The 22,624-nt window shown below is 43.1% G+C and overlaps 1 protein-coding gene across 1 annotated transcript in view; it reads left to right on the top strand.

Annotated features, from left to right (window-relative positions):
* The window catches only part of LOC122800363 (mediator of RNA polymerase II transcription subunit 15-like), an 886,273-nt gene that overhangs the window by 96,773 nt on the left and 766,876 nt on the right, over positions 1 to 22,624 (top strand). The window contains exon 2 of the mRNA XM_044069812.1: positions 18,699 to 18,786. Coding sequence (XP_043925747.1) covers positions 18,699 to 18,786 — 88 coding nt within the window. The remainder of the gene's footprint in view (positions 1 to 18,698; positions 18,787 to 22,624) is intronic.

Raw genomic sequence — 22,624 nt, 5'->3', positions numbered from 1 at the left:
CAGGTAGTGGAGATTGGATTGTAATTGTTGATGGAAATGATTAGTTTTTAAAATGCCAAGAAGCCTCTTTTAACATCTTTGATTAAGCCCTCGGCACTAATTGGCTCTGGAAATGTTTAAGACACTTAGGCTTCCTCACTAGATGAATGAGGCTATTTTTTGAGAGTTTTTACACAGGGTGGTGGTAACTATTTTGTGTTTGCCATAAAAGCACTTCTTGGTAGCAGATAGTACTGTATTGGTGTTTGTACTGTTAGTGAGTAGAGGAAGTGAAATATTTATTCTGGCAACTATGATTTTCTTAGAATATGTACTTTCTCTTTTTCATTGTCGGCTTCTGTTGTAAATTACAGTGCAAAAAGATAATCACAAAAAAGAAATCACAGTAACGTTCATTTTGTAAAACCATTTAAGCCTACCAGGGTGAGTAAGCCTCAGTGGTACAGCGCTAACTTTGTTGCCTCACAGCAAGAGGTTTCCTGTTTGATTCTCGGCTGGAGTGCCTTCTGTGTGGAGTTTGCATGTCCTCCCTGCGGTCGAGTGGCCTCTGAAAGACATGCGTGAAAGGGTTTGCCTTCGCTGAAGGTTGGGCGTCAGGCTGGCAACTTCACACCATAAAAATCGACTGCCAATCATTGGCGGACCGGAGTTCCGCTGTGGCGACCCCTAACCGGGAAAAGCCAAAAAGACAAACAAAAAGGGTGAGTAGATATTGACAAGTACTGCTGGATGGCCCATTTTCCTTGATACCACCCACCTTGGTAGGCACTTGCATGTTCAACAGCAAAAATGTGGATGTTCTTCGTCTTCCCTTGCTGCAGTCCTGACAATTGGGGTATAGTCCGCGTCCCAGTCGGCCCGAATACCAGAGTATAAGGCTGACGTCGGTCATGGCGCCTTAGACTGACGTCAGTACGTCAGGGTACTAATGCGCATGACCGACGTCATTTCCTCAGTCTTTTTTGCCGCATGGTCCGATGCAGAAGCAATTTTGCGAGTGCAGGTTGGCGTTCTGAGATTTTCCGAAACCGGAGTTTCAGACCGAATACAGAGTTGGCTAAGTAACCCGGGAACATTTTGGTTTTTCTTGCCTCAGTATTTAACCGGATGTCAGAAAAGTGAATAACTGTATTTCTTGTGGGAAGCAGATACCGCATAGAGATTATCATTCTTTCTGTATACCTTCTTTAGGGCCTGAGCACGTCGTTGTTGCTTGCCCCTCTTGTGCTAGATTTTACATGCGCACTATTAAGAGGAGGCTTGATTGTGCTAGGTTAGTGTTTGGGAAGCGTTAATTATACTATGCCGCCGGATGCTCCGGCCTGCTTCATCTAAGCAAGGACAAAACAGTGAAGTCTAGGGTGAGGAACCGCAGTCCCGGACGCCGGTCCTTTAGAAGGCTCAGGGAGCCAGAGGTTTTGCCAGGAGTCTCTATGGAGTCTCAGGCAGATACTTTACTGTTACAGGATGTGCCTTCTCAGGAGGTAGGCCAGGCTGAGGGGCTTCTCAGGTAACTGTTCTTCCCTCTCTTCCCAAGGTAGTTAGGGCCTCTCCTTCTGTTGCCAAAGCTTCTTTTAGAGGAAGGCCAAGTTCAGCTTCTGTAGGGCTTCTCCTAGCATTTCGGCTCTGTGCCTAAGAAACATATGCTTAAAATGGCAGAAGATTTGATTACTTTGATTAGAGGTTCTATGCCCCACCTGATAAGAGGCCTAGGGTGGAACAGGAGTTTGATAGTTTTGAACAGTGTTCACAGGCTTCAGAGTCTTCTGTGGAAGACTTGCAAGAGTTTCCTACTTATTCTGATTCTGATGTGGATGATTCCACTCCTTCAGCTTCTCCTCCTGAGGATTTTTCATTTTCAGAGACTCTTCACTCCATGAGGGAGCACTTTAAATGGGAAGGCCAAGATTACTCTGACTCCAGAAAAGGCTTAGGGAATTCTTGTTTTGCCCCAGCATAGGCCTTTAGCTATTCCTCCTGTGTTGAATGTGGTGGAGGATGTTTTTGCAGAGGCTTCTCTGAACCCTGATTCCTTGCCTCCTGCTCCTGTTAAGCCTGATAGGTATTATAGGGTGCCCAAGCTCATAAGTATTTGTTTAAGAGTCCCAGGGCGGACCCAGAAACTGTTTCTCAGGGGCCTAAAGGTGTTAAAGCTTCTGTGGTTAAAAATCCTGTACCCTCTGATAAAGAGGCAAGGGCTTTGGATAGGTGGGGTAAGAAAGTATATACTTCTTCCACTCTAGCCATGAGGGCGTTGAATTGTCAATTTCATATGCTGAAATATCAGAATTATCTCCTTTCACAATTGAAATCTAAGGTGGATGCTTTGGCGGAAGGTATTGAGTGTAAAGAATTGCTGGATTTGGTTCATGTGTCTGAACAAGTGGGTAAGCATTCTTTGCAGTGTGGTTTTGATGCTGTTCAGGCCTCCTCGAGGGTGGCTGCTACTAGTTCTGTTCTTCGCAGACATGCATGGTTGAAGGATCAGAATTTAGCTGAGCATGTTAAGACCAGGATTTTGGATGCTCCTTTACAGTCTGATGTGTTGTTTGGTCCGCCTGTGGAAGCAGTTTTAAAGAAAATGGAGGACAAAGCTAAGTCTATGCAGACTGTTAAAGATTTTTTGCAGGTGCAGCCTCCGAAGTTTAGTAGAAATTGGCCTGCTAAGGGGTGGACATATCCTGCTTATGGTTCCCAGTCTAGGGGTAGGTCTAGACGTGGTAGGGCAGGGCTCAAGGTTCGTTTAGGCCTAGATCAGACAGTTCACCTGCTCAGACTTCTGGTGAGGGCAGGGGTCAGTCCTTTCGTAAGCAGAACCAATGACCTGCCTTTTCAGCTGCCAGTGGACTCTCGTCTGGCAGCTCCTTTGGGAGGAAGATTGTCTCTTTTCAAAGAAAATTGGGATTTAATCACTCAAGACAGATGGGTGCTGGATATCATTCATCACGGGTACAGATTTTATTTCCACACAATGCCCCTTTCAAAGGCATGCCAGATGTTCCTCCTCCACAAAGAAAAGAGGCTTACAAGCAAGTTTCTCAGTTACTCCAGATAGGGGCTATTCAGCCAGTCCCTGTGTCAGAAAGGATTTTATTCTCGCCTGTTCCTAGTACCAAAGAAGGGGAACACATGGAGACCAATTTTGGATTTATCTATCCTCAACACTTATCTGGACATTCCCAAGTTCAAGATGTTGACGTTACAGCAACTGTTACCTCTGCTGGGCAAGGATCACTGGATGGTAACTTTGGATCTCAAGGAAGCTTACCTTCATGTGCCCATAAGGCTAAGTTGCAGAAAGTATCTTTCAACTGGAGATTTTCATTATCAGTTCTCTGCATTGCCCTTTGGCTTATCTACTGCTTCAGAGTATTCACAAAGGTTCTGGTTCCAGTGATAGCTTACTTCAGGCTTCAAGGCATTCAAATTTATCCTTACTTGGACGACTGCCTGATTCTGGCTCAAGAAAAGGAACACCTTCTACAGCATCTGGAATATGTCATAGCAGTGCTAAGATGCCTAGGGTATTCTGTGAACGAAATAAAGTCCAGTCTAGTACCCTCTCAAGACATGTGCTTTCTGGGTGTGAGACTGAATACAGCAGCCCAGATGGCCTTTTAACCCCGGACAAACAAAAGAGTCTGTCACTTTACTTCCATCAACTATCTCATCAGTCCGTGCTGACTGCAAGGACAGTCCTTCAAGCATTAGGGTTCATGGCATCTTGTATTCTGGTGCTTCCCAATGCCAAACTGCATATGAGGAAGCTGCAATGGTATCTCAAAAATGTATGGACACAGCACTGCCAAGATTTGGACACTGTCATTCAAATAATACCTTGCCTTCAAAAGGAATTCTTGTGGTGGGCTCAGGAATGTCACCTAAACAAGGGACTCTCTGTGACCCGGCCAGAGGCGAGTCAGATTTTAACGACAGATGCCTCGGACACTGCTTGGGGAGCTCATCTAAATGGAAAGTGGATACAAGACAAGTGGCCTGCCAGACTACAGCATCTACATATCAACATGAAGGAGATGTTAGCAGTCCAGTTTGCATTGATGGCGTTCAAGGAGTTACTTCTTCCAGGGCAGGTGTTGATTCTGACAGACAACACAACTGTCATGTGGTACATCAACAAGCAAGGGGAACACATTCTTATCCTCTATGCAGGCAAGCAATGATTTTATGGGAGACTGCTAAGCCTGCAACTGACTCTTCAGGCAAGGTTTCTGCCAGGAGCACAGAACTCCTAGCAGATGTATTAAGCAGACAAATCATGGATCCCCACGAGTGGAAACTGGATCTTCATGTATTTCAGAAATTGACAGTGTCATGGGGAACTCCAGACATAGATCTGTTCGCTTCTCCACTAAACCACCAGCTGCCAAAGTATTGCACAAAGGGGTTTCATCACACAGCTTGGAAAGTGGATGCTCTGTCTTTCAGTTGGAAAAACCTTCATGTCTATGCCTTTCCACCTCTACCTCTTCTTTCAAAGGTATTACTAAAGGTCAGACAGGACAGGCCAAGGATGATTTTGATAGCTCCAGATTGGCCTCGGCAACACTGGTACCCACTTCTAAGGAGTCTTGTAAAGAAGCCTCCATGGCCTTTACCTCTGATTCCTCATCTGTTATCTCAGAAGGACGGTCATCTGCTCAATGTCAAGCTTCAATCTCTTCATCTCACAGCTTGGCATATTCTGTGTTGAAGCATGGTAGGTCTCAGCTTCCTCAACAAGTTTTAAATGTGATTATGGAAGCTAGAAGGCCTAGTACTAGGAGAGTGTAATGAAAAATGGAAGAGATTTTTATTTTGGAGTACAGCAAAGAATTTGGAGATTTCAGAGCCTAATTTGAGTGTGGCTCTTCAATATCTTACTGAATTATTGGACAAAGGTTTGTCTTTCTCTTCCATAAAGATTCATGCTGCAGCAATTTCAGCTCACTATGATTGTGACCCACCTTTGTTTTCGCATCCTTTGTTCAAGCAGTTTCTTAGAGGGGCAAAGAATATAAGACCCCCGTAGACCCCCATGAGCTCCTACTCCTGCTTGGGATCTCAATTTTGTGTTGGAAAAACTTACTCTACAACCTTTTGAGCCTGCAGCTACTGCTGAATTGAAATATTTGTCATGGAAGACTGCTTTTCTGTTGGCTATTACTTCTGCAAGAAGGGTATCTGAGTTGCAGGCCCTTATGGCAGTTGAGCCCTTTTGATTTTCCATAAGGACAGGGTATCATTACGCACTAATCCTTCCTTTATGCCTAAGGTGGTTTCTAGTGTGGCTTTAAACCAAACTATTCATTTGCCTACGCTTTTGCAGATCCTCAAAATAAAGGGGAAAAGATTTTGCACACTTTAGATGTACACAGGCAATTGCGTTATTATTTGAGCAGGACTAAAGATTTTAGGCAGTCTCAGCAGTTACTTGTTTCTTTTGCTTTAAGTTCACAGGGCAAGCCTGTGTCAAAACAAACTATTTCTAGGTGGATTGGCTTTTGCATTGCATTTTGTTATTCCCATCATGGCAAGAGGTTCCAGCTGGGATTAGGCCTCATTCCACTAGGGCTACTGCCACTTCAACAGCATTTCTAAGGGGTGGCAACTAAGGATATTCTGGAAGCAGCTACTTGGAGTTCAGTGCATACTTTCTCTAGGCATTATCACCTGCCTATATACTCTAAGACTAGAGCTGGTTTTGCCACAGCTGTTTTACAAGGCATGTTGTCAGCTCCTGCTACTTTATAATTTGCCAGCCTCCCTTACCTCTGCTTTGGGATTCTACCCAATTGTCAGGACTGCAGCAAGGGAAGACGAAGAACATAGTACAGTTTTGTACCTACCATAAATGTAGATGTTCGAGGATTCCCTTGCTGCAGTCCAATTTACCCTCCCTCCTTCCCTCTGTGTTTCAGGGTGGTTGTGTAGGTGAGTTTACATGCTTATATTTTTGTATATATATTACTGTATATATTGTACATGTTTTTGGTGCAGGTTGTTTTTGGGACTTGTCTTTTTGGGTCTTCTGACATCTGGGGCAAGAAAAGACTGAGGAAATGACGTCGGTCATGCGCATTAGTACCCTGATCTGCCATGACCCGACGTCAGCCTTATACTCTGGTATTCGGGCCGACTGGGACGCGGACTATACCCCAATTGTCAGGACTGCAGCAAGGGAATCCTCGAACATCTACATTTATGGTAGGTACAAAACTGTACTTTTCCCTGCCAGTCTGGCCTACTTTTTGTTATCCACTAGCACTGACTTTATTTTTGCCTATGCAGTACATGGCTTCACCACTTTGAGGCATAGAAAATTCTGCTGGTTATAATGTGGGATCTACTGTAATTAAGGACAGCGCAGTGGTGCAGCGGTAGTGTTGTTGCCTCACAGCAAGAGTTTCTCTGTTTCAATTCTCAGCTGGGGTGTCTTCAGTGTGGAAACTGCATGTCCTTCCTCTGTTCGTGTGGGTTTTCTCCGGGTACTCCGGTTTCCTCCCATGACAAAGACCTACATCTGGAGCATTTCACCCCGGGCCTCCTCTGAAAATTGGCTTAATTCTAAGTTGGACTTTCATGGTAAACAAATGTTAAATAAATTAAATAAAGAAATGTGCATTTTAATCTAGGTTTTGATGATAGAAAGTGCTCCTGTTTCAATTTCTTCTTTCTAGTCAGTCTTCCTACATTTATATCTTGTCTATCACTCCATCAAACACGGAATCTGATAAGGCATCGTAACTGCTGCATGTGACTGTTACAGACCTGTATTAATTATTCACTTCTAATGCTTGGTAAACACACTCGGCCAACACAAAACCTAAAAGACTGTTGCCATTCTTTTCCCTGCTAGTGGATTTCTTAGATTTTTCATAGTTATTCCAAGGCCAAGTCTTACGACAGTTCATGCCTTGCTAGTACCCTAGTCCATGCCATATTTCATTTCTCCAGGAGGGCCTTTACCAGTCAATCCCAGAGTAAATTTATGGCTACATATCCAGTTATCTGGGTTATGTTTAAAGAAATCACACTGCTTATCATGCAGGGAAAGTTTATTCTAGGGGTTTTGGAGAGACTGGGTTGTAAACCTGTATCCCCACTGTGTTTTAGTCATGTCCCTGGTTCTATTATTGGTGAAGTTATAATGGTACCAGGGGTCCATGATGATTAGCAGTAATAGTGGGGGTGAGATCAACTCTTTTCCCCATTTTGTACATGAGGTCAGTGTGCCACAGCAACAGTGATCAAATCACTTGGAGCCAATGTTTAAAGTGCTGGGTGGTTAGCCCTGACATGAGACTGTCTTCCTTCAAAAATCTGTAAGGCACTAAATAAAGGGATGGAGTTTCTAGCCTGTTGTGGTAGGTTAGGAACTTTTGGCCTGTGATCCTTTTAGTTATGAACATCTGGGGACTTTCTAATTGCTTGATGTGTCTAGTGGTGTGATGCATCTCAAAAGGGAAATTTTACTCCATAATTGATCTGATCAGCCCTGATGTAAGGGAGTAGACCTTGATGACATTCCTTTGGCAATTAGCTGTGCTAAATAAAAGGGAATTCTGACAACTGTTGTCACACAGTTGTCAAAAGAGAGGGGTTGTCAATCAAAGTTCATACGTCCCTGTCTACATTTTATGTTGTAGTGTTTTGTTGTGTTGTCTGTATAGTACGATGTGGGGAGGGGTTGTCTACCAGAAGTGATAATACAATGCGTTTTAGCATTACAGTTTGAGACCATTTTTAATATATCTATAGTTTACTATTGAGAGTTCATTCTAGAAATTTTGAGTGTCAGAAGGTGACTTGACTGCAAACTTTAGGGTTTTTGTTATCTGCAAGCTTTGTTAGCCAGAGATCTTGTCTGTCTGCTTTGAGATCTTTGAAGGTAATGCTGAAAAGGAGAGGTCCCAGTCCTGAGCCCTGAAACACAATAGTGGCCACTTTCAGTGGTGCAGCAGGTAGCGCACACACCTTTGGTGAAGAAGGCAGTGGGTTCTATTCCCGCATCAGGTAGATCGATTTATTGACAATGCAGTGCAGCATAAGGGATGCTGAACTCCTGAGTGTGTTGTCCCTCTGGTGAGATGTTAAGTCAATGCCATATTTGCATGAGTTGGTGATACCTCCAGTTGGATGTAAAAGATGACATGGCACCTATCGAAAAGTGCTTTGGGGAAGTTCCCCCAATGCCCTGGCCAAATTTTTCCTAGTAGTATAAATGCCACCTGTGGTCTCCCCTGAAAAGAGGTTACTAATCTAGTGTGACTAACCCAGTCAACAAAAGATAAATTAAAAACTTTTATACTTTTTGATGAGACACCTCGAAGATGCATCGATTCATAGGTGTTTACTAGGTTAATGACTCCAAGGGCCTTTTTAAGCCCAACCACGCATCCCAAATCTGACCAGTTCTGGTACCTTGATAAGTGTAAGCATGGTCCTGGGAGATGAATCGTTTACAGGTTACCTGTGTCTATTAGAGACATAGGTGCCAAACCTGGGATGAATTTCCAGTTTCTCACAAGGTGTCCAAGTTGCACTTGAATTTGGTTAGGGAGAAACTCTGCTTCACATGGATGGGGAGCCTGTTCCGTAGACTGGGTAGTCTCTGGGATACATACCTCTCTCCAGCAGGTTCTATTTATATCACAGGCAAAGGTTTAAGTCTTTAGAATGGATAATTCTGGTGCTTTTTGTTTTGTGGATATGCAAGAGGTCCATCAGAGTGGGGTCTGACAATGGTTTGTATGCCAGGCATAGCTCTCCCCTCAAAAGCCTGTAGGAGACAATACAGGGATAGGGCCTTGTGGTGGGCTGCATAGGACATTTTACTTAAAGCCATGTATTCCGTTAGTGAGGAGCCTCTGTGGACGTTCCAGTTGTTGGATATGCCTGGTTAGGTACATACAAAGGGGGCATTATACACTATGATAGGTCTGGTGAATACCGAATATAGTGGAACAATGACCTCCTTGGACCTAGATGCCCTGCCTTTGAGTTGCGCAACATAGAATGATTTCTTCACCACTGTAGACACTTAAAGGTCAAAGGCTATATTACTGTCTGTGTGTGTCCCTAAGTCCCTGACTACTGGGTCGACTCGAAGGGGTGTGTTGTCAGTATGATAGTTACCATAGATGGATGACTTTCCAAAGGATACTATTATGCATTCCTTGGCATTTAGTTTTAGTCCATAGCTCTGACACCAGTTTGTCTGTGTCGGCCTCTCCTGGAGAATATTTGTGTCAGTGTGAGATTGAATGACTGCTCCTAATTTGCCATCATCTGCAAATTTAGTCAGGCAGAAACCACTGATATTGGCCTTGACTTCTGAGAAGTAAATGCCAAAAAGGAGCAGTCCATGGACTGAACTCTGGGGGACTCCACTTGTGACAGGCCTCTTTGTAGAGGTGGACTCCCCAATTCTAACTTCCTGGGTCCTGTCTGCAACCCAGTTGGCTATCCACCAGGTGACATACAGGTTTGTACCTAACCTCTTGAGTTTGTCAACAATGCCCTAGTGGGGTATTGTGTTAAATGCCTTGGCCAGGTCAAGGTAGGTAGTGTGAATGATTTTGCCCTCATCCCTTTCTTTGGTGGCCTTCTCAATGAAGTCCACAAGGTTGAGTAGGCATGATCTGCCCTTGACGAAACCAAACTGGGTTGGGTCCAGTGTCTGGAGGTTTACTGTATCTGTTGATAATCTCCATGATAATTTTTTCTGTGGTTTTACATACAAGACTAGCAAGACTTGTGGGTCTGTATTTACCAGGGTCTGTAGATGGCCCATTGTTGTGCAGAGGAATAACTGTTGCCTTTCTCCATTCATGAGGCACGAAGCCTGTTTGAAGGTTACAGTTAAATAGTAATTCCTGAGGCCCTGATAGGTCATGTTTTGTGCTATTTAGAAGACATCCTGGGATATTGTCTGGGTCTGTTGATGCAGTGCTCTTTGTCTTAGAGCATTAAGAACCTGTTCCCTAGTGATAGTAGGTGGAGTTATATTTGATGATATTTCCTGAGAGAAGGTTGAGGGGGAAAGAAGGGGGAAGTTGGAACTGAATTTATCAGCCAGGAGGGTTGTTATATCTTCTGGCTCAGTATAGCTGGCTCCATTTACAATGAGCTCTGCACACAGTTGTGTATTGCTTTTGAGGTTGCGGACATAGCTAAAGAATGTTTTGTAGTTGTCCTTTGCCTGGGAGGCCAAAGTTACCTCAAATTTGTCTTTGGCAGATTTTTTTGTCCTCTGAGTTGTTTTAGTTTGAGTGCTTTTATCCTTTTGGGCATGATTTCTTCTCCTATTATACAGCCTACTGATTTTGTGATTCCACCAGGGTGGCTTGTTTTTTGAGTTAGTTCTATGCTGCTACCTGGTGGGTACAGCTGGCTCTGTGCAGCTATTAACATGCTTGTTACAGGGTTTCTGTGTTTTAGCCAGTTTGCTATCCATCTTGGCACATATGGGTCGTGCTTCTATATGATACCAGCATAAAGAATGACATTGAAGGCTTTGGTCAGATCAAGCTGCATCTTGTGCACTGCTTGGTTGCTGTCTACAGCCTTTGTAACCCTTTTGTAGAATTTTAGCTTTATTAAGCAGGATCTATTCTTCACAAAGCCAAACTCTAGGGGGTCAAATGTAATACGATTCTTCATTTGTGATAGTTCAAGAGATCAGTTATAATACTTTTTATTGGTCTGCATGAGAGACTTGTAAGGCTGATAGGCCTGTAATTAATTACCTGGGTTGGTTGTGGTTGTTAGGCTACCCTTATGGGGCGAGGGAACATCACCAGAGCAGTGCAACATTCATCGGGGCAAAGACTGTTTAAACTGTTGTTCTTATAAACTTAAAAAGCTGATAGAATAACAAGTTTTGCATTAACATGTATTTTTGAAGGATATTAAGTCTGAAACTCAAATATTTTATTATTTAGTAACTTTAATCATCAATAAATTGCCATAAAATCAAAATTTTAAGGAAAAGACCAAAAAAAGAAAAGAAGACGACCAAAAAATGTGTGAGAGAAATGTGGACATTCTGTAAAATTCTGGATATTTTAGAGGTAAGGACAAAACCAGTAGCTAAGCTTAGGTTAAATAATGCGAATGTGTCTGCATGGGCATGTTTAACATGGTTAGTTAACTGGGTATATTGTTGATCTTGAGTAGCACTTTCAGTGAATGATATTGAGATATTTGTGAGAGTAAGGAATTTAGGTAATTCTGGGCTTCACATAGAAGTCTTGGTGTGAGATTTGGTATTAAGTTTGTTTGAAAGGATATTGGCAATATCTTTTAGGTCAGAATAGGAGGTGACTTGAATAAACTCAGATCAATGCAGGTCTTTTTCTTTCGGCTTTTCCTGGTTAGGGGTTGCCACAGCGGATCAGCTGTCCGCTCATGATTGACAGTGGAGTTTTACAGTGTCGAGTTGCCAGCCTGGCGCCCAGCCTTCCACAGAAGGCACACACACATGCATGCACTCATGCCTATGGCCAATTTAGAGCGTTCAATCCACCTACAGCATGTCTTTGAGATGTGGGAGGAAACTGGAGCACCTGGAGGAAACCCACGCAACCACAGGGAGGACATGTAGACTCCGCACAGAAGGCACCCCAGCCGAGAATCGAACCGGAGAACCTCTTGCTGTGAGGCGGCAACGCTAACTGTTGCACCACCGTGGCCACCCAGATCTTTCTCAGTTTTCTAACATAACTAAAAAAGGATATACAATTCTGTTTGGCTTGAGAGGTCGGCCTATGTTCATGGACTCCTTTAGTGGACATAATGGCATTCTTCATTTTTTTAATTTGTTTTATATTATCCTTGAGAACAGGGGAATTTGAAGCTACTAAATAATTTAAGGAGTATCTTTCTTTTGTTTGATTTATTTATTTATGATGGACCACCAAGGTGATTTGTTTTAAAATTTGCAGTGATGTTTTGTTTTGGTTGGGACTACTAGCTCTGTGTTTTCCTCAATGGGTGTAGATTCCTCAGTGAAGCTTGCTGCTGTATCTTAGTCAGGGGAGGTGCAGTCATAAGTGAATTTTGATGTTGCGTCATAGAGTAGGTTGAAGGTAGGCATGTTTGCAGTCCTTGTATTTAGTGGGATTTGCTTTAGTGGCTTTTGGAAGTTTAAAGGAGAAGGGCTTAAAGCCGCGGTGGTGCAGCGGTAGCATTGTCGCCTCACAGCAAGTGGTTCTCCCATTCGATTCTTGGCTGGAGCGCCTTCTGTGTGGAGTCTGCATGTCCTCCCTGCGGTCGAGTGGCGTTCGAAAGACATGCGTAGAATGGGCATGCCTTCGTTGAAGGTTGGGTGTCGAGCTGGCACCTCGGCACCTTAAAAATCTACTGCCAATCATTAGCAGACCGGAGTTCCGCTGTGGGGACCCTTAACCGGGAGAAGCCGAAAGAACAACAACAAAGGAGAAGGGCATAAGTTTGTGGTCAGACTTCGCTGGGTAATAAGGTACCCGAGGAGAAATGCAAGAGACCTTCTTATTTACCAACTGCTAAACAGAATATTTTGTTTATTGACTTTAGGAATATTTGGGCATATTCCTAAGAAGGTATAGGTGTCCCCATGATCCTCCGATTATTGGGGGGTGTTTTAAGTCATCCAAAATAGTTTTTGCCAATAGGGAGATCATTTAGAACTCTAAGGAATTATGTGCTCGTCAGGGGACAAATAAGGTGTTCTGCCAACAAGCTATTGATAATTAATCCTGTCTGGATAGATCTAATAGTTCATTGGGTTCTATTTGTGTTTCCCTAGGGATCTTTCTGGAGATGATATGTTCTCTGACAAGTGTGGAAACTCCAGCACAGTTGCCATTAGGTTTGAAGGCATGAAAAGCACAAAATCCCGGTGTAGGAGGAGTGCTCTCTGTATTTAAACCAAGTCTCAGTAAATACAGACAGGGACATTTTTCATATTCAGAAATGCCAAGATCAAGCCATTTGTTTTCCTTATCTGTTAAATTACCTGCTGTGCATCACACAGTTTAATGACTCATACCCTCATTGTACAGCATCTGTTGTTGGGGGTGGTATCCACTGCTAGTCACTTATTTTTATTGTCTCAACTTTTATAGTTGTGCCAGCTTATGTGCAATAGTTATGGGAGGCTCTCCTTGGTATATACTCTGAAAACTAGCATGATCTCTGGTGTGGACAGCCAAATAAATCAAGTGCTTGCTTATATTTTGTTTATGTTGGCCTCAAGACACGTCTGACCCTTTCTGATTTGGCTTATTAACCACTTTTTTTGATGCAACAACAAAGGTGTCAGAAGTCCATAGTACTTGCCACTAACAAAATTAGAAGTTTATAGAAAGAAAAACCTGCTTTGTGAATTATTCAGAGAAACCGCTACTGCATGCGTTTGTCATGTATTTAGCGGAGACAGGAGATGGCAGGAAAGTGCATAATGGAAACATAAACTGTATTTTGGGAAACATTCACTGTATTGGGAGAAGAACAAACATAGGCTTAAAACGATCACTTCATTATAGCTACTCCTACCTTACTATTTTTGGGTTGTTTCGTTGCAGTAGCAGCATAGAAGATAAAGGTAAAATCAAAATGTTCAGTTGTAGTCCTTTTTTTTTTTTTTTTTTTAAATGAACGAGAGCTGAAGAAAATGTACTAAATGTTGAATGATATTATAATGAGGATGATTTGGGCAGCTGCCTGAGGTGCATGGCTCCACGGATGGCCTTAATTAACTTGAAGACCACTTTTAGTGGAACTCGGGTCAGTGAATTCTCTGACAGTTATTCAGACTGAGGTGGTACTAGCATCAACAGCAGTAGAGTACGGTGCCAGTGGTATTTTTTTTAAAGTACTTTGATACTGTTGCTGATTTTTTTTTTTTGTATGTGAAAAACGCTGCAAACTATGTCTGTTAATTCCTCCTGGAATCCCAGTTTTATGCCTCTGTGCCTTTTCTATGTCTGATCACAGGATGCGGACCAAATGCATTTTGGGTTATGGCAGGTGGGCTTACATTTCATCTGCAGTTATCAGAGGCTCTACTAGAAGTAATTTCTTCTTTGAAACTGTAAGTCTGTGGTGAAAAAACAGCTAAGTATGATTGAGGATTAGGAAACATGTCAGTAATTTATCGGTGAGTACGTATTTTAAGAAGAGGGAGGAGCATAGGGCTCTGTACAAGAGTGGAGGAAGATCCACACAGGTGGATTATATCCTTTGTAGAAGGGCCAGTCTGAAGGAGATTAGAGACTGTAAAGTGGTGACAGGAGAAAGTGTAGTTAGGCAGCATAGGATGGTGGTCTGTAGGATGACTGTGATCAAGAAGAGGAGGAGGAGTGTGAGGGCAGTGCCAAGGAGCAAATGGTAGGAGTTGAAAAAGGGTGATTGTGAGGTGGAGTTCAGGAAAGAGTTGAGAACGGGCACTGATTAGCAGTGAAGAGTTACCAAATAGCTGGGTAACTACAGCAGAGCTGGTAAGGGAAACAGCTAGAAAGGTGCTTGGTGTGACATCTGGACAGACAAAGGAGGACAAGGAGACCTGGTGGTGGAACGAGGAAGTACAGGAGAGTATACAGAGGAAGAGGATGGCGAACAAGAAGTGGGATTGTCAGAGAGATGAAGAAAGTAGGCAGGAGTGTAAGGAGATGAGACATATGGAGAAAAGAGAGGTGGCTAAGGATAAGGCGTATGGAGAGTTGTATGAAAGGTTGGACACTAAGGAGGGAAAAAAGAACCTGTACCAGTTAGAGGGACCGAGCTAGTAAAGATGTGCAGCAGGTAAGGGTGATAAAGGATAATGCGGGAAATGTACTCACAGCAAGGAGAGTGCATTGAACAGATGGAAAGAGTACTTTGAGGTGCTGATGAATGAAGAAAATGAGAGAGAGAGAATGTTGGATTTTTTGGGGATAGTGAATCAGCCAGTGCAGCAGATTAGCAAGGAGCAAGTAAAGACTGCTATGAAGAGGATGAATAATGGAAAGGCTGTTGGTCCAGATGACATACCTGTGGAAGCATGGAGGTGTTTAGGAGAGATGGCAGTGGAATTTTTTTTTAACCAGTTTCTTTAATGAAGTCATGGAATGTGAGAAGATGCCTGAGGAGTGGCGAAGTAGTGTTTTGATACTGATTTTTAAGAATAAGAGTAATGTGCAGAGTTGTAGTAACTACAGAGGAGTAAAATTGATTAGTCACAGCATGAAGTTATGGGAAAGATTAGTGGAAGCTAGGTTAAGAAAGGAGGTTGATTTTATTAGTGAGCAGCAGTATGGTTTCATGTCGGGGAAAGAGCACTACAGATGCTATATTTGCTCTGAGTGTTGATGGACAAGTATAGAGAAGGTCAGAAGGAGTTGCATTGTCTTTCTGGACTTGGAGAAAGCATATGACAGGATGCCTAGAGAGGAGTTGTATTGTATGAGGAAGGTAGGAGTGGCAGAGAAGTATGTAAGAGTGGTACAGGGTATGTACAAGGGTAGTGTGACAGTGGTGAGGAGTGACGGATGTGACTAAGGTAGAGGTGGGATTACATCAAGCATCAGCTCTGAGCCCTTTCTTATTTGCAATGTTGATGGACAGGTTGACAGACGATATCAGACAGGAGTTTTGCAGATGACGTTGTGATCTCTAATGAGCGTAGGGAACAGGTTGAAGAGACCCTGGAGAGGTGGAGATGTGCTCTAGAGAGGAGAGGAATGAAAGTCAGCAGGACTAAGACAGAATATATGTGTGTAAATGGGAGGGAAGGTAGAGGAATGGTGAGGATGCAGGGAGTAGAGTTGCCAAGGATGGTTAAGTTTAAATACTTGAGATTAACAGTTTGGAGTAATGGTGAGTGTGGAAGAGAGGTGAAGAAGAGAGTACAGAGGAGGGTGGAGTGGGTATAGAAGATTGTGAGGTGTGATGTCTGACAGATGGGTACCAGTAAGAGTGAAAAGGAAGGTCTACAAGAGGGTAATGATATCAGCTATGTTATATAGGTTGGAGACTGTGGCATTGACAAAAAGGCAGGAGTCCGAACTGGAGGTGGCAGAGTTAAAGATGCTAAGATTTGCATTGGTTGTGACGAGGATGGACAGGACTAGGAATAAGTATATTTAGAGAGTCTGCTCAGGTTGGACAGTTTGGAGATAAAGCCAGAGAGGCGAGATTGCGTTGGTTTGGACGTGCTGAGGAAAGATGCTGGGTATATTGGGAAAAGGATGCAAAGGATGGAGCTGCCAGGTAAGAGGGAACGAGGAAGGCCCAAGATGAGGTTTATGGATGTGGTGAGAGAAGTCCTGCAGGTAGTTGGTGCGACAGATCAAGATGCAGAGGACTGGAAGAAATGGAAACAGATGATCTACTGTGGCAACCCCTAATGGGAACAGCCAAAAGAAGTAAATACGAGAAAGATATGTTTATATTTTATTGAATTAATTAATTTGTTGATAGCTATGTTTCTGACCCCTTGTTTGTACTTTTTATTAATACGTATTTAGTTACAGTATGGAGTTGCCTGCTCCCAAAAGTGTGTTTTGTGTTTGAGGTTTGTAGTGAACTTTTTTTCCTGGGAAATTACCTTTCTTCTGTATCTTTTTTTGTATGCCTTAAATATTTGCTGTGTTCTTTGCAACATTTGTGGCTTTCCAAAAAATTAAATATTAATCACTAAATTATGACAGGCAAGTTCCCAACTTGATATCCTTTAGAAAATACACACTAAAGCAGCATATCTATCCAACCATCCACAATGCCTTTTTCCCATTTTAGCAGATGTTGTCGGGGTATCACTTCAACAGTGACAATCATCTAGGGACAAAGTTTACACTGCCGGGTGGCTAGCTCTGCCAGTTAACTTTATTATAAATGTATAGGAACAGTATTTAAAGCCTGTGTGTGATTTTTGGATTTCTGCCTTTAATTATTTTTGGCTTTGTCTTATTATTTTGGTAAGAGATTGAGAGGTACTTTTAAATCACAGCCAGATGAGGTGTATGCAGGAAAGTCTGTAATTGCTATTGGTGGATAAAGTAACTCTCCTTTTGTCACTTGCTTAGTTGTCTGGCTTTGCAGGGCTAGTTTGCATTTTTGTAAAGTAGGTTGGAATGCGTGCAGCTACTGTCTGTGAAATGCAGCTGAAGCTAGCTCTCAGCCATATTTAAGTATAGAGGAGTAATATTTGAAATCTGTCCCTGCTTTTGGCCTTTGTCCCTGATTCTTGCTCTAAGAGACTGACGAGTATTTTTATCATAACCCAATTAGTTGTACACAGCAAAGTGGATGTAATTGCTGGGTGGGGGTAGAGAATGGGGGCCAGCTGTGGATGAAAGTAACTTACCCTGTTGTGTGTTCAGATCAAACATCTTTGGCTTTACTGTTCTGGTTTTCATTTTTGTGAAGTAAGTAGGAATACTTGGGCCATTGTGTCTTTGTGTAAAATAAACTAAGTACATTGCGTCCATAATTATTTTATCACAATTGGACATCTGTGGTATATACAGTCAACGACAGAGCTTAAATTACTGTGTATTGGGGTTGTTTGTCGGTGATGAGGCTGATTCTTCTGTCACAGTCGTGTTGGCCATTAATATGGATTTGCAGACCGTATTAATTTGTATAAAGTAGGTTGGAATACTTTACCATGGCCTTTTTGTTATCACAATCAAGTGGGCATAATTGCTGGATGTGGATATAAGTAATAAGTGTGATGACAGTGTGGTAAAACTGCAGTGTGAATCTTAGAGCAGCAGCTGCTGTACAAATATTTTAAAGGGGACTACATATCCTCCTTGATGTTGCATATCTGCTTCTGCGCCACACCTGATATTTATATTTACTAGCTTCCAGATTGCAGAAACTCTTAGTGGTAATTTTTTTTTTTTTTTTTTAAAGCAAGAAGCTCCTCTTTTATCTTCTTGCAGTCACGCAGCCTGACCTTGTTGCAGCACCTGAAACGGACTAACTTCTGATGTACTGAAATGAAACTGAGTGTTTTAGGATCTGTCAAAGGGCCACACTATTGTGTTCCCTCATGATATTAAATGGTAGTTATAGAAGTGGTACAGGCTATGTGTATGTACCGACTGTGTTGCCTGTAATTAAAGGTTGGACTTTCTGACTTGCCTGCTGCTTAAGTTATTCTATATGTAGTATAGCATAAACTAGAGAGCAGATTTTTTATTGTCCAGGTTGCTTCTGATGTACATGCATCTCCTCTGGCTTCCTTTGGTTTAATGTTACACAAAGGTAAGTGTTTTAAAACCTTGGTTTGCCACTTGTAATATTTGGGTTTCTCAGCTGTTTATCTGTTTCTGTGTGTGAGTATGTGTGTGTGAGTATGTGTGTGTGAGTGTGTGAGTATATTTATTTATTTTTATTTTATTTTACATTTGTTGACCGGGAAAGTCCGACTGGACACAGGTCCATTTTCAGTGGAGGCCCGGGGAGAAAAGCTCCACTTAAAAAAACAATCTAACAAATAATTTTATGAATTACAGCACTTTCTCCTAAATGCATACAATATTATACAAGAACATATTTTACATTTATTTATAGATATATGTATAGATACAATTATTGTATTCCAGAAGCATACCACTTGTATGTAGGTAAATGTTTAACTGTCTTCAGAGATGAATAAGTAGATACGAACAGAATATGTGTGTGGATGTATATATTCATTTAATTGAATGATTTTTTTCCTCTCTTAGTGAGGAAGCCATGAGGAGAGCTGGTGTTGCCCATTCCAAGTCCAGCAAGGAGATGGAATCCCACGTATTTATGAAGGCCAAAAGTCGGGTAAGTGTCTCTATCTCTCTCTTTGTCGCTAACACGCACAAGCACACAGACATGCTTACACACTCACTCTCTCCCTCTGTTTTTTTTGTGCCTGATGGATGTAACATAACCAGCCACCAATTTAAACTAGAGACTTTCAGAAACCATGTATTGCATAGAAATGTGTAATGTGAAGTTGTTCAATCTCGCCGTTTGTTCTTACATGTGGGTACATAGCCGATCCATCTGCTCCAAGCCGGCCGCTTTCCAAGCTCAAGATCCCTGAGTAGCTCGAGGCACAGTCCCTATCCCATGATGCTCTCTGACTAATCCCAGATCTAGTTTGCCGCTGCAACGGATCACAAGTTCTCCAGAGAGCTCGGGCCAGTATAGTTCTTTTTTTCTGTCTTTTGAGCAATTTGTACTGCTATATTTCGTAGAGTTTATATTCTAATTGATAAAATATTTTTTTTTAGGGCTGTGTCCCTCTTGTGTGGATTAGTTGTGTTTGTGTTGTTGGAACGGTTGCTCTTGGGCCGTGCCCTCATTTTTGTTTAGGCACTAGGCACTATGTGCTTCTCTCAAATAGTTGACAGGGCTCTGTCAATTTGATTTCCCTATCCCTTATACTTAGTTTTAGATAGTGTGCTTTTCATATAAATAATTAGATAACTGTATCCCTTTTATTTAGCTTGGGATAGTGTGCTTTTTGCTATATTTAGAACGTCTTATAGTACCTTTTTTGTGTATTATTATCAGGCATCTGATAATTGTGTGTTTGATATGTCTGACCAAAAAGAGAGAAGTCAGGTTTCAAGAGGTGTGACTGTGGGCAGAAAATGTCCATTACGGACAATCATGTGTCCTGTGTATATTGCCTAGGATCTCTGCACTTAAAGGAGGATTGCTGTGTCTGCCACTTTTGTGGCAGAGTATTGCTTGAAAGGAGGAGAAAGCTAATGGACAGAGGACTATTGAAACCTGATTTTCAGTAAGCCTTGGATAAGAATGACCAGACCTCCAAGTCTTCGAAAGGGTCGAAGTCTTCAAGGGTGTCCTCGGAACCCAGGCCCTCTGTTCCGAGCACCTCTGTTAAGGTGCGGTCGCCGGTTCGTAAGTCATAGGAGCCATGCACCGAACCGATCTTTCGGAGCCAACCCTCTGAGCTGGAGCCGGTGTCAGAGGTGTTGAAATCTCCAATTCTTAGATCTGTGGCTTCTTTGGTCCCTTTGACCCATTCTTCTGGGACCTTTACAGACGTCGATGTGGATCGTGTGGTGCAGAGGCTTTTAGAGAACCCGGCATTGGCCAAATTACTTTCGGTTTCATCCCAACCGGGTTCGATTCCTTCTACCGTCCCTTTGCCTGTGACTACTCCTCCTACCTTACCTAGGCCTTCGGAGGCGGAAGATCTGATGGTTGTGGAACCCGCTTAGCCAAGTCCTGTCCCAGTGACTTCGGCTCCGTCAAACCTGATCTCTTCGTTGCCATTCGAAGAGTCTCTGAGCCGACGCTGTCTCGTCGGTTCCGGGGGGACGACGACGAACTGACGCGTCTGTTCCGACCCTTTCTCTCCGGGCCTCGGCGCAGATGAGCTCTGCTCCGTCCCCTGGTTAGGAGCCCTTGGTCTCGGCACCGGGGAAACTGCCTTCTTCAGAACAGGCGGGGTCCTTGGGTCGAGACTCCGGTGCCTTCAATGCCATGAGGAGGGTAATGTCTGCCAAGGCTCTCACTTCCTCAGGTCTTTCCTCTTCCTCCTCTAAAATACCTGCTTTCTGCCTCTACATCACATGTTCCTGCTAAGTGTCAAGACCCAGAGCTGCAGGTAACACCTTTGGGTGAACCCTGCTCTACTGAGACCTCACCAGACGCTCCCACTAATGAGGTCCCCAGAAAGAGACTTTGCAACAGGAGGCATTTGGATTCCCCTCAGGAATCCTTGACATAAGACACCGACTTAGAGGAATCAGAAGGGTCCCCACAGTCCCCCTCAGAGGATGTCTCCTTTGCAGACATCCTGGAAATACTGAAACAGAGGGGTGACTGGTAGTCCGTTACCCCTACTGAGGATGAGTTGGTGCTCCTGAAGGCCTTTGGGTCTCAACCTTCCACCTCCTGGGTTACTCTGCCCAATGACGAACTCATGGATCTGATTGCTCGAAGGGCATGGGAGTCCCCTGATTCCATGGAACCAGTCCCTCGAAGGCCTAATAAGTTCATAAGTTTATCTTCTTTAAGCCATTCCCCACTAAAGATGGGAGGAATTGTTTGCTTCCAAACCAATTAGAGAATCCCCTTTCCTTGCTATTCCACCTGCTCAGCCCCCCAAAAGTCTAGTTGCAGTGGACTTATACCATCATATTTTCCCATGGAGCTTAACACTGGGGCCTTCACCCCTACTCCGGATTAGTTTTGTCAAAAGTGAGTTTGTCATAGCCTCCCAGACCTAGACATAGCAGTACAGCGTCCATCACATCTGCACCAAAGCTTAAAATGTGGTCCACTTGGCAAGGTTCTTCAGGTCCAGAGTTTCTGTTTTGGCTGAGCTGGATTATTCTTGATGTGGCAGGTTTTTATTTCAGTGAAGTACATGGGGTCCCAGATATGCTCTCCCTGTAACGTTAAGGTATGTTGAGCTCTTGCTATTAGATTTTGCTGGCCTTGTCCCATTCTGTTACTGGTACCATCACCCTTGATTATGATGAGTGCTTCACCCTTTGGTGTCAAGGCTAATTTTTCCTGAAGTCGTCCTGTGTCAGGCCTGTTTTGCAAAACAGGGCTTATGGATGGTTCCGACTTCAATGATGCATGTTTCTGTTCTTGCCCCCTCCCCCCAACATGGGTCTTGACTGCTTTGTTGCCCTTGGAATCACTTATGCCAGTGTTGACAACTGTCCACCTCCTGCTTGGGTGCCACTTAGTTTTGTTTCACCTGGGTTTAAGTCCTTTTCCTTGGTTTCAGAGTCTTCCTAACAGTAGTCCTGACTGAGGAAGGCTGTCAGGGTGGCCGAGTCATCTTGGGCACCATTCTCGATTTGTCTGAAATTCCTTCCAGTAGCAGAACGGAGGCACGGGCTCAAATCTGACTTCTTATAGTAACTTTGAGGTTGGTCATGTGGCCTAATAGGCAACTCATTTATTGAAGATTGTAGTTGCGAGTCTGACCATGGTTGTCCGAAAATATATGTATATATTTTTTTTGTCTGGTATAAGCACAGAGAATTAAGATTCTGAGCTGTTAGCTAGCTGTTTTTGTAATCCAGGATTTGATTCTGAGCAAGTAATTTAACCAAATAATGCTCTGTCACAATCGGGGAAATTGGAGGAGGCTTGATTGTATGCCTTGTTTATAGATGTACACTAGGATAATGACCACAGGAACTTTTTTAAGCCTTGTCATGCTTCCCAAAAATATTTGACAGTTTTTGGTACCCTTTGATTATTTTAAGTGATGTATGCAGGCTAGGGGTTGGGTGCTCAGGCATGTACAGGCTGCCTTTGCTATTACAGATTTAGGTGCCAAACCAAGACGAATTTCCGATTTTCCTTCCCAGTGGTCCAAGCTGTGCTTGGATTGTGTTAGGGAAGAACTGTACTTGTAGATGGAAAGCCTGTTCTAGAGATGAGGTAGACTCCGAGACACACCTGTCCCCAACATGTCCTGTTTGTGTCGCAGACTAGGTTTATTCCTCAGATTGGGTAATTCTGAAGATGTGCCGAAAGCTTATCAGAGCAGGATCCAAGGATGCCTTGTACGCCAGATGTCTGTAGAAGACAGAGTACATGGATAAGGCTTTAAGGCGATCCGCACAGGGCATGTTGTTTATGCCTTGTATCCTTTTTGTGAGTATCCTCTGTG

Source organism: Protopterus annectens, chromosome 4.part0, assembly GCF_019279795.1.
Source record: "Protopterus annectens isolate FY-2018-M chromosome 4.part0, PAN1.0, whole genome shotgun sequence".
NCBI classification, from domain to species: Eukaryota; Metazoa; Chordata; order Ceratodontiformes; family Protopteridae; genus Protopterus; species Protopterus annectens.
Note: the sequence above shows the minus strand (reverse complement) of the source record. Positions and strands in the feature narration are given on the sequence as shown.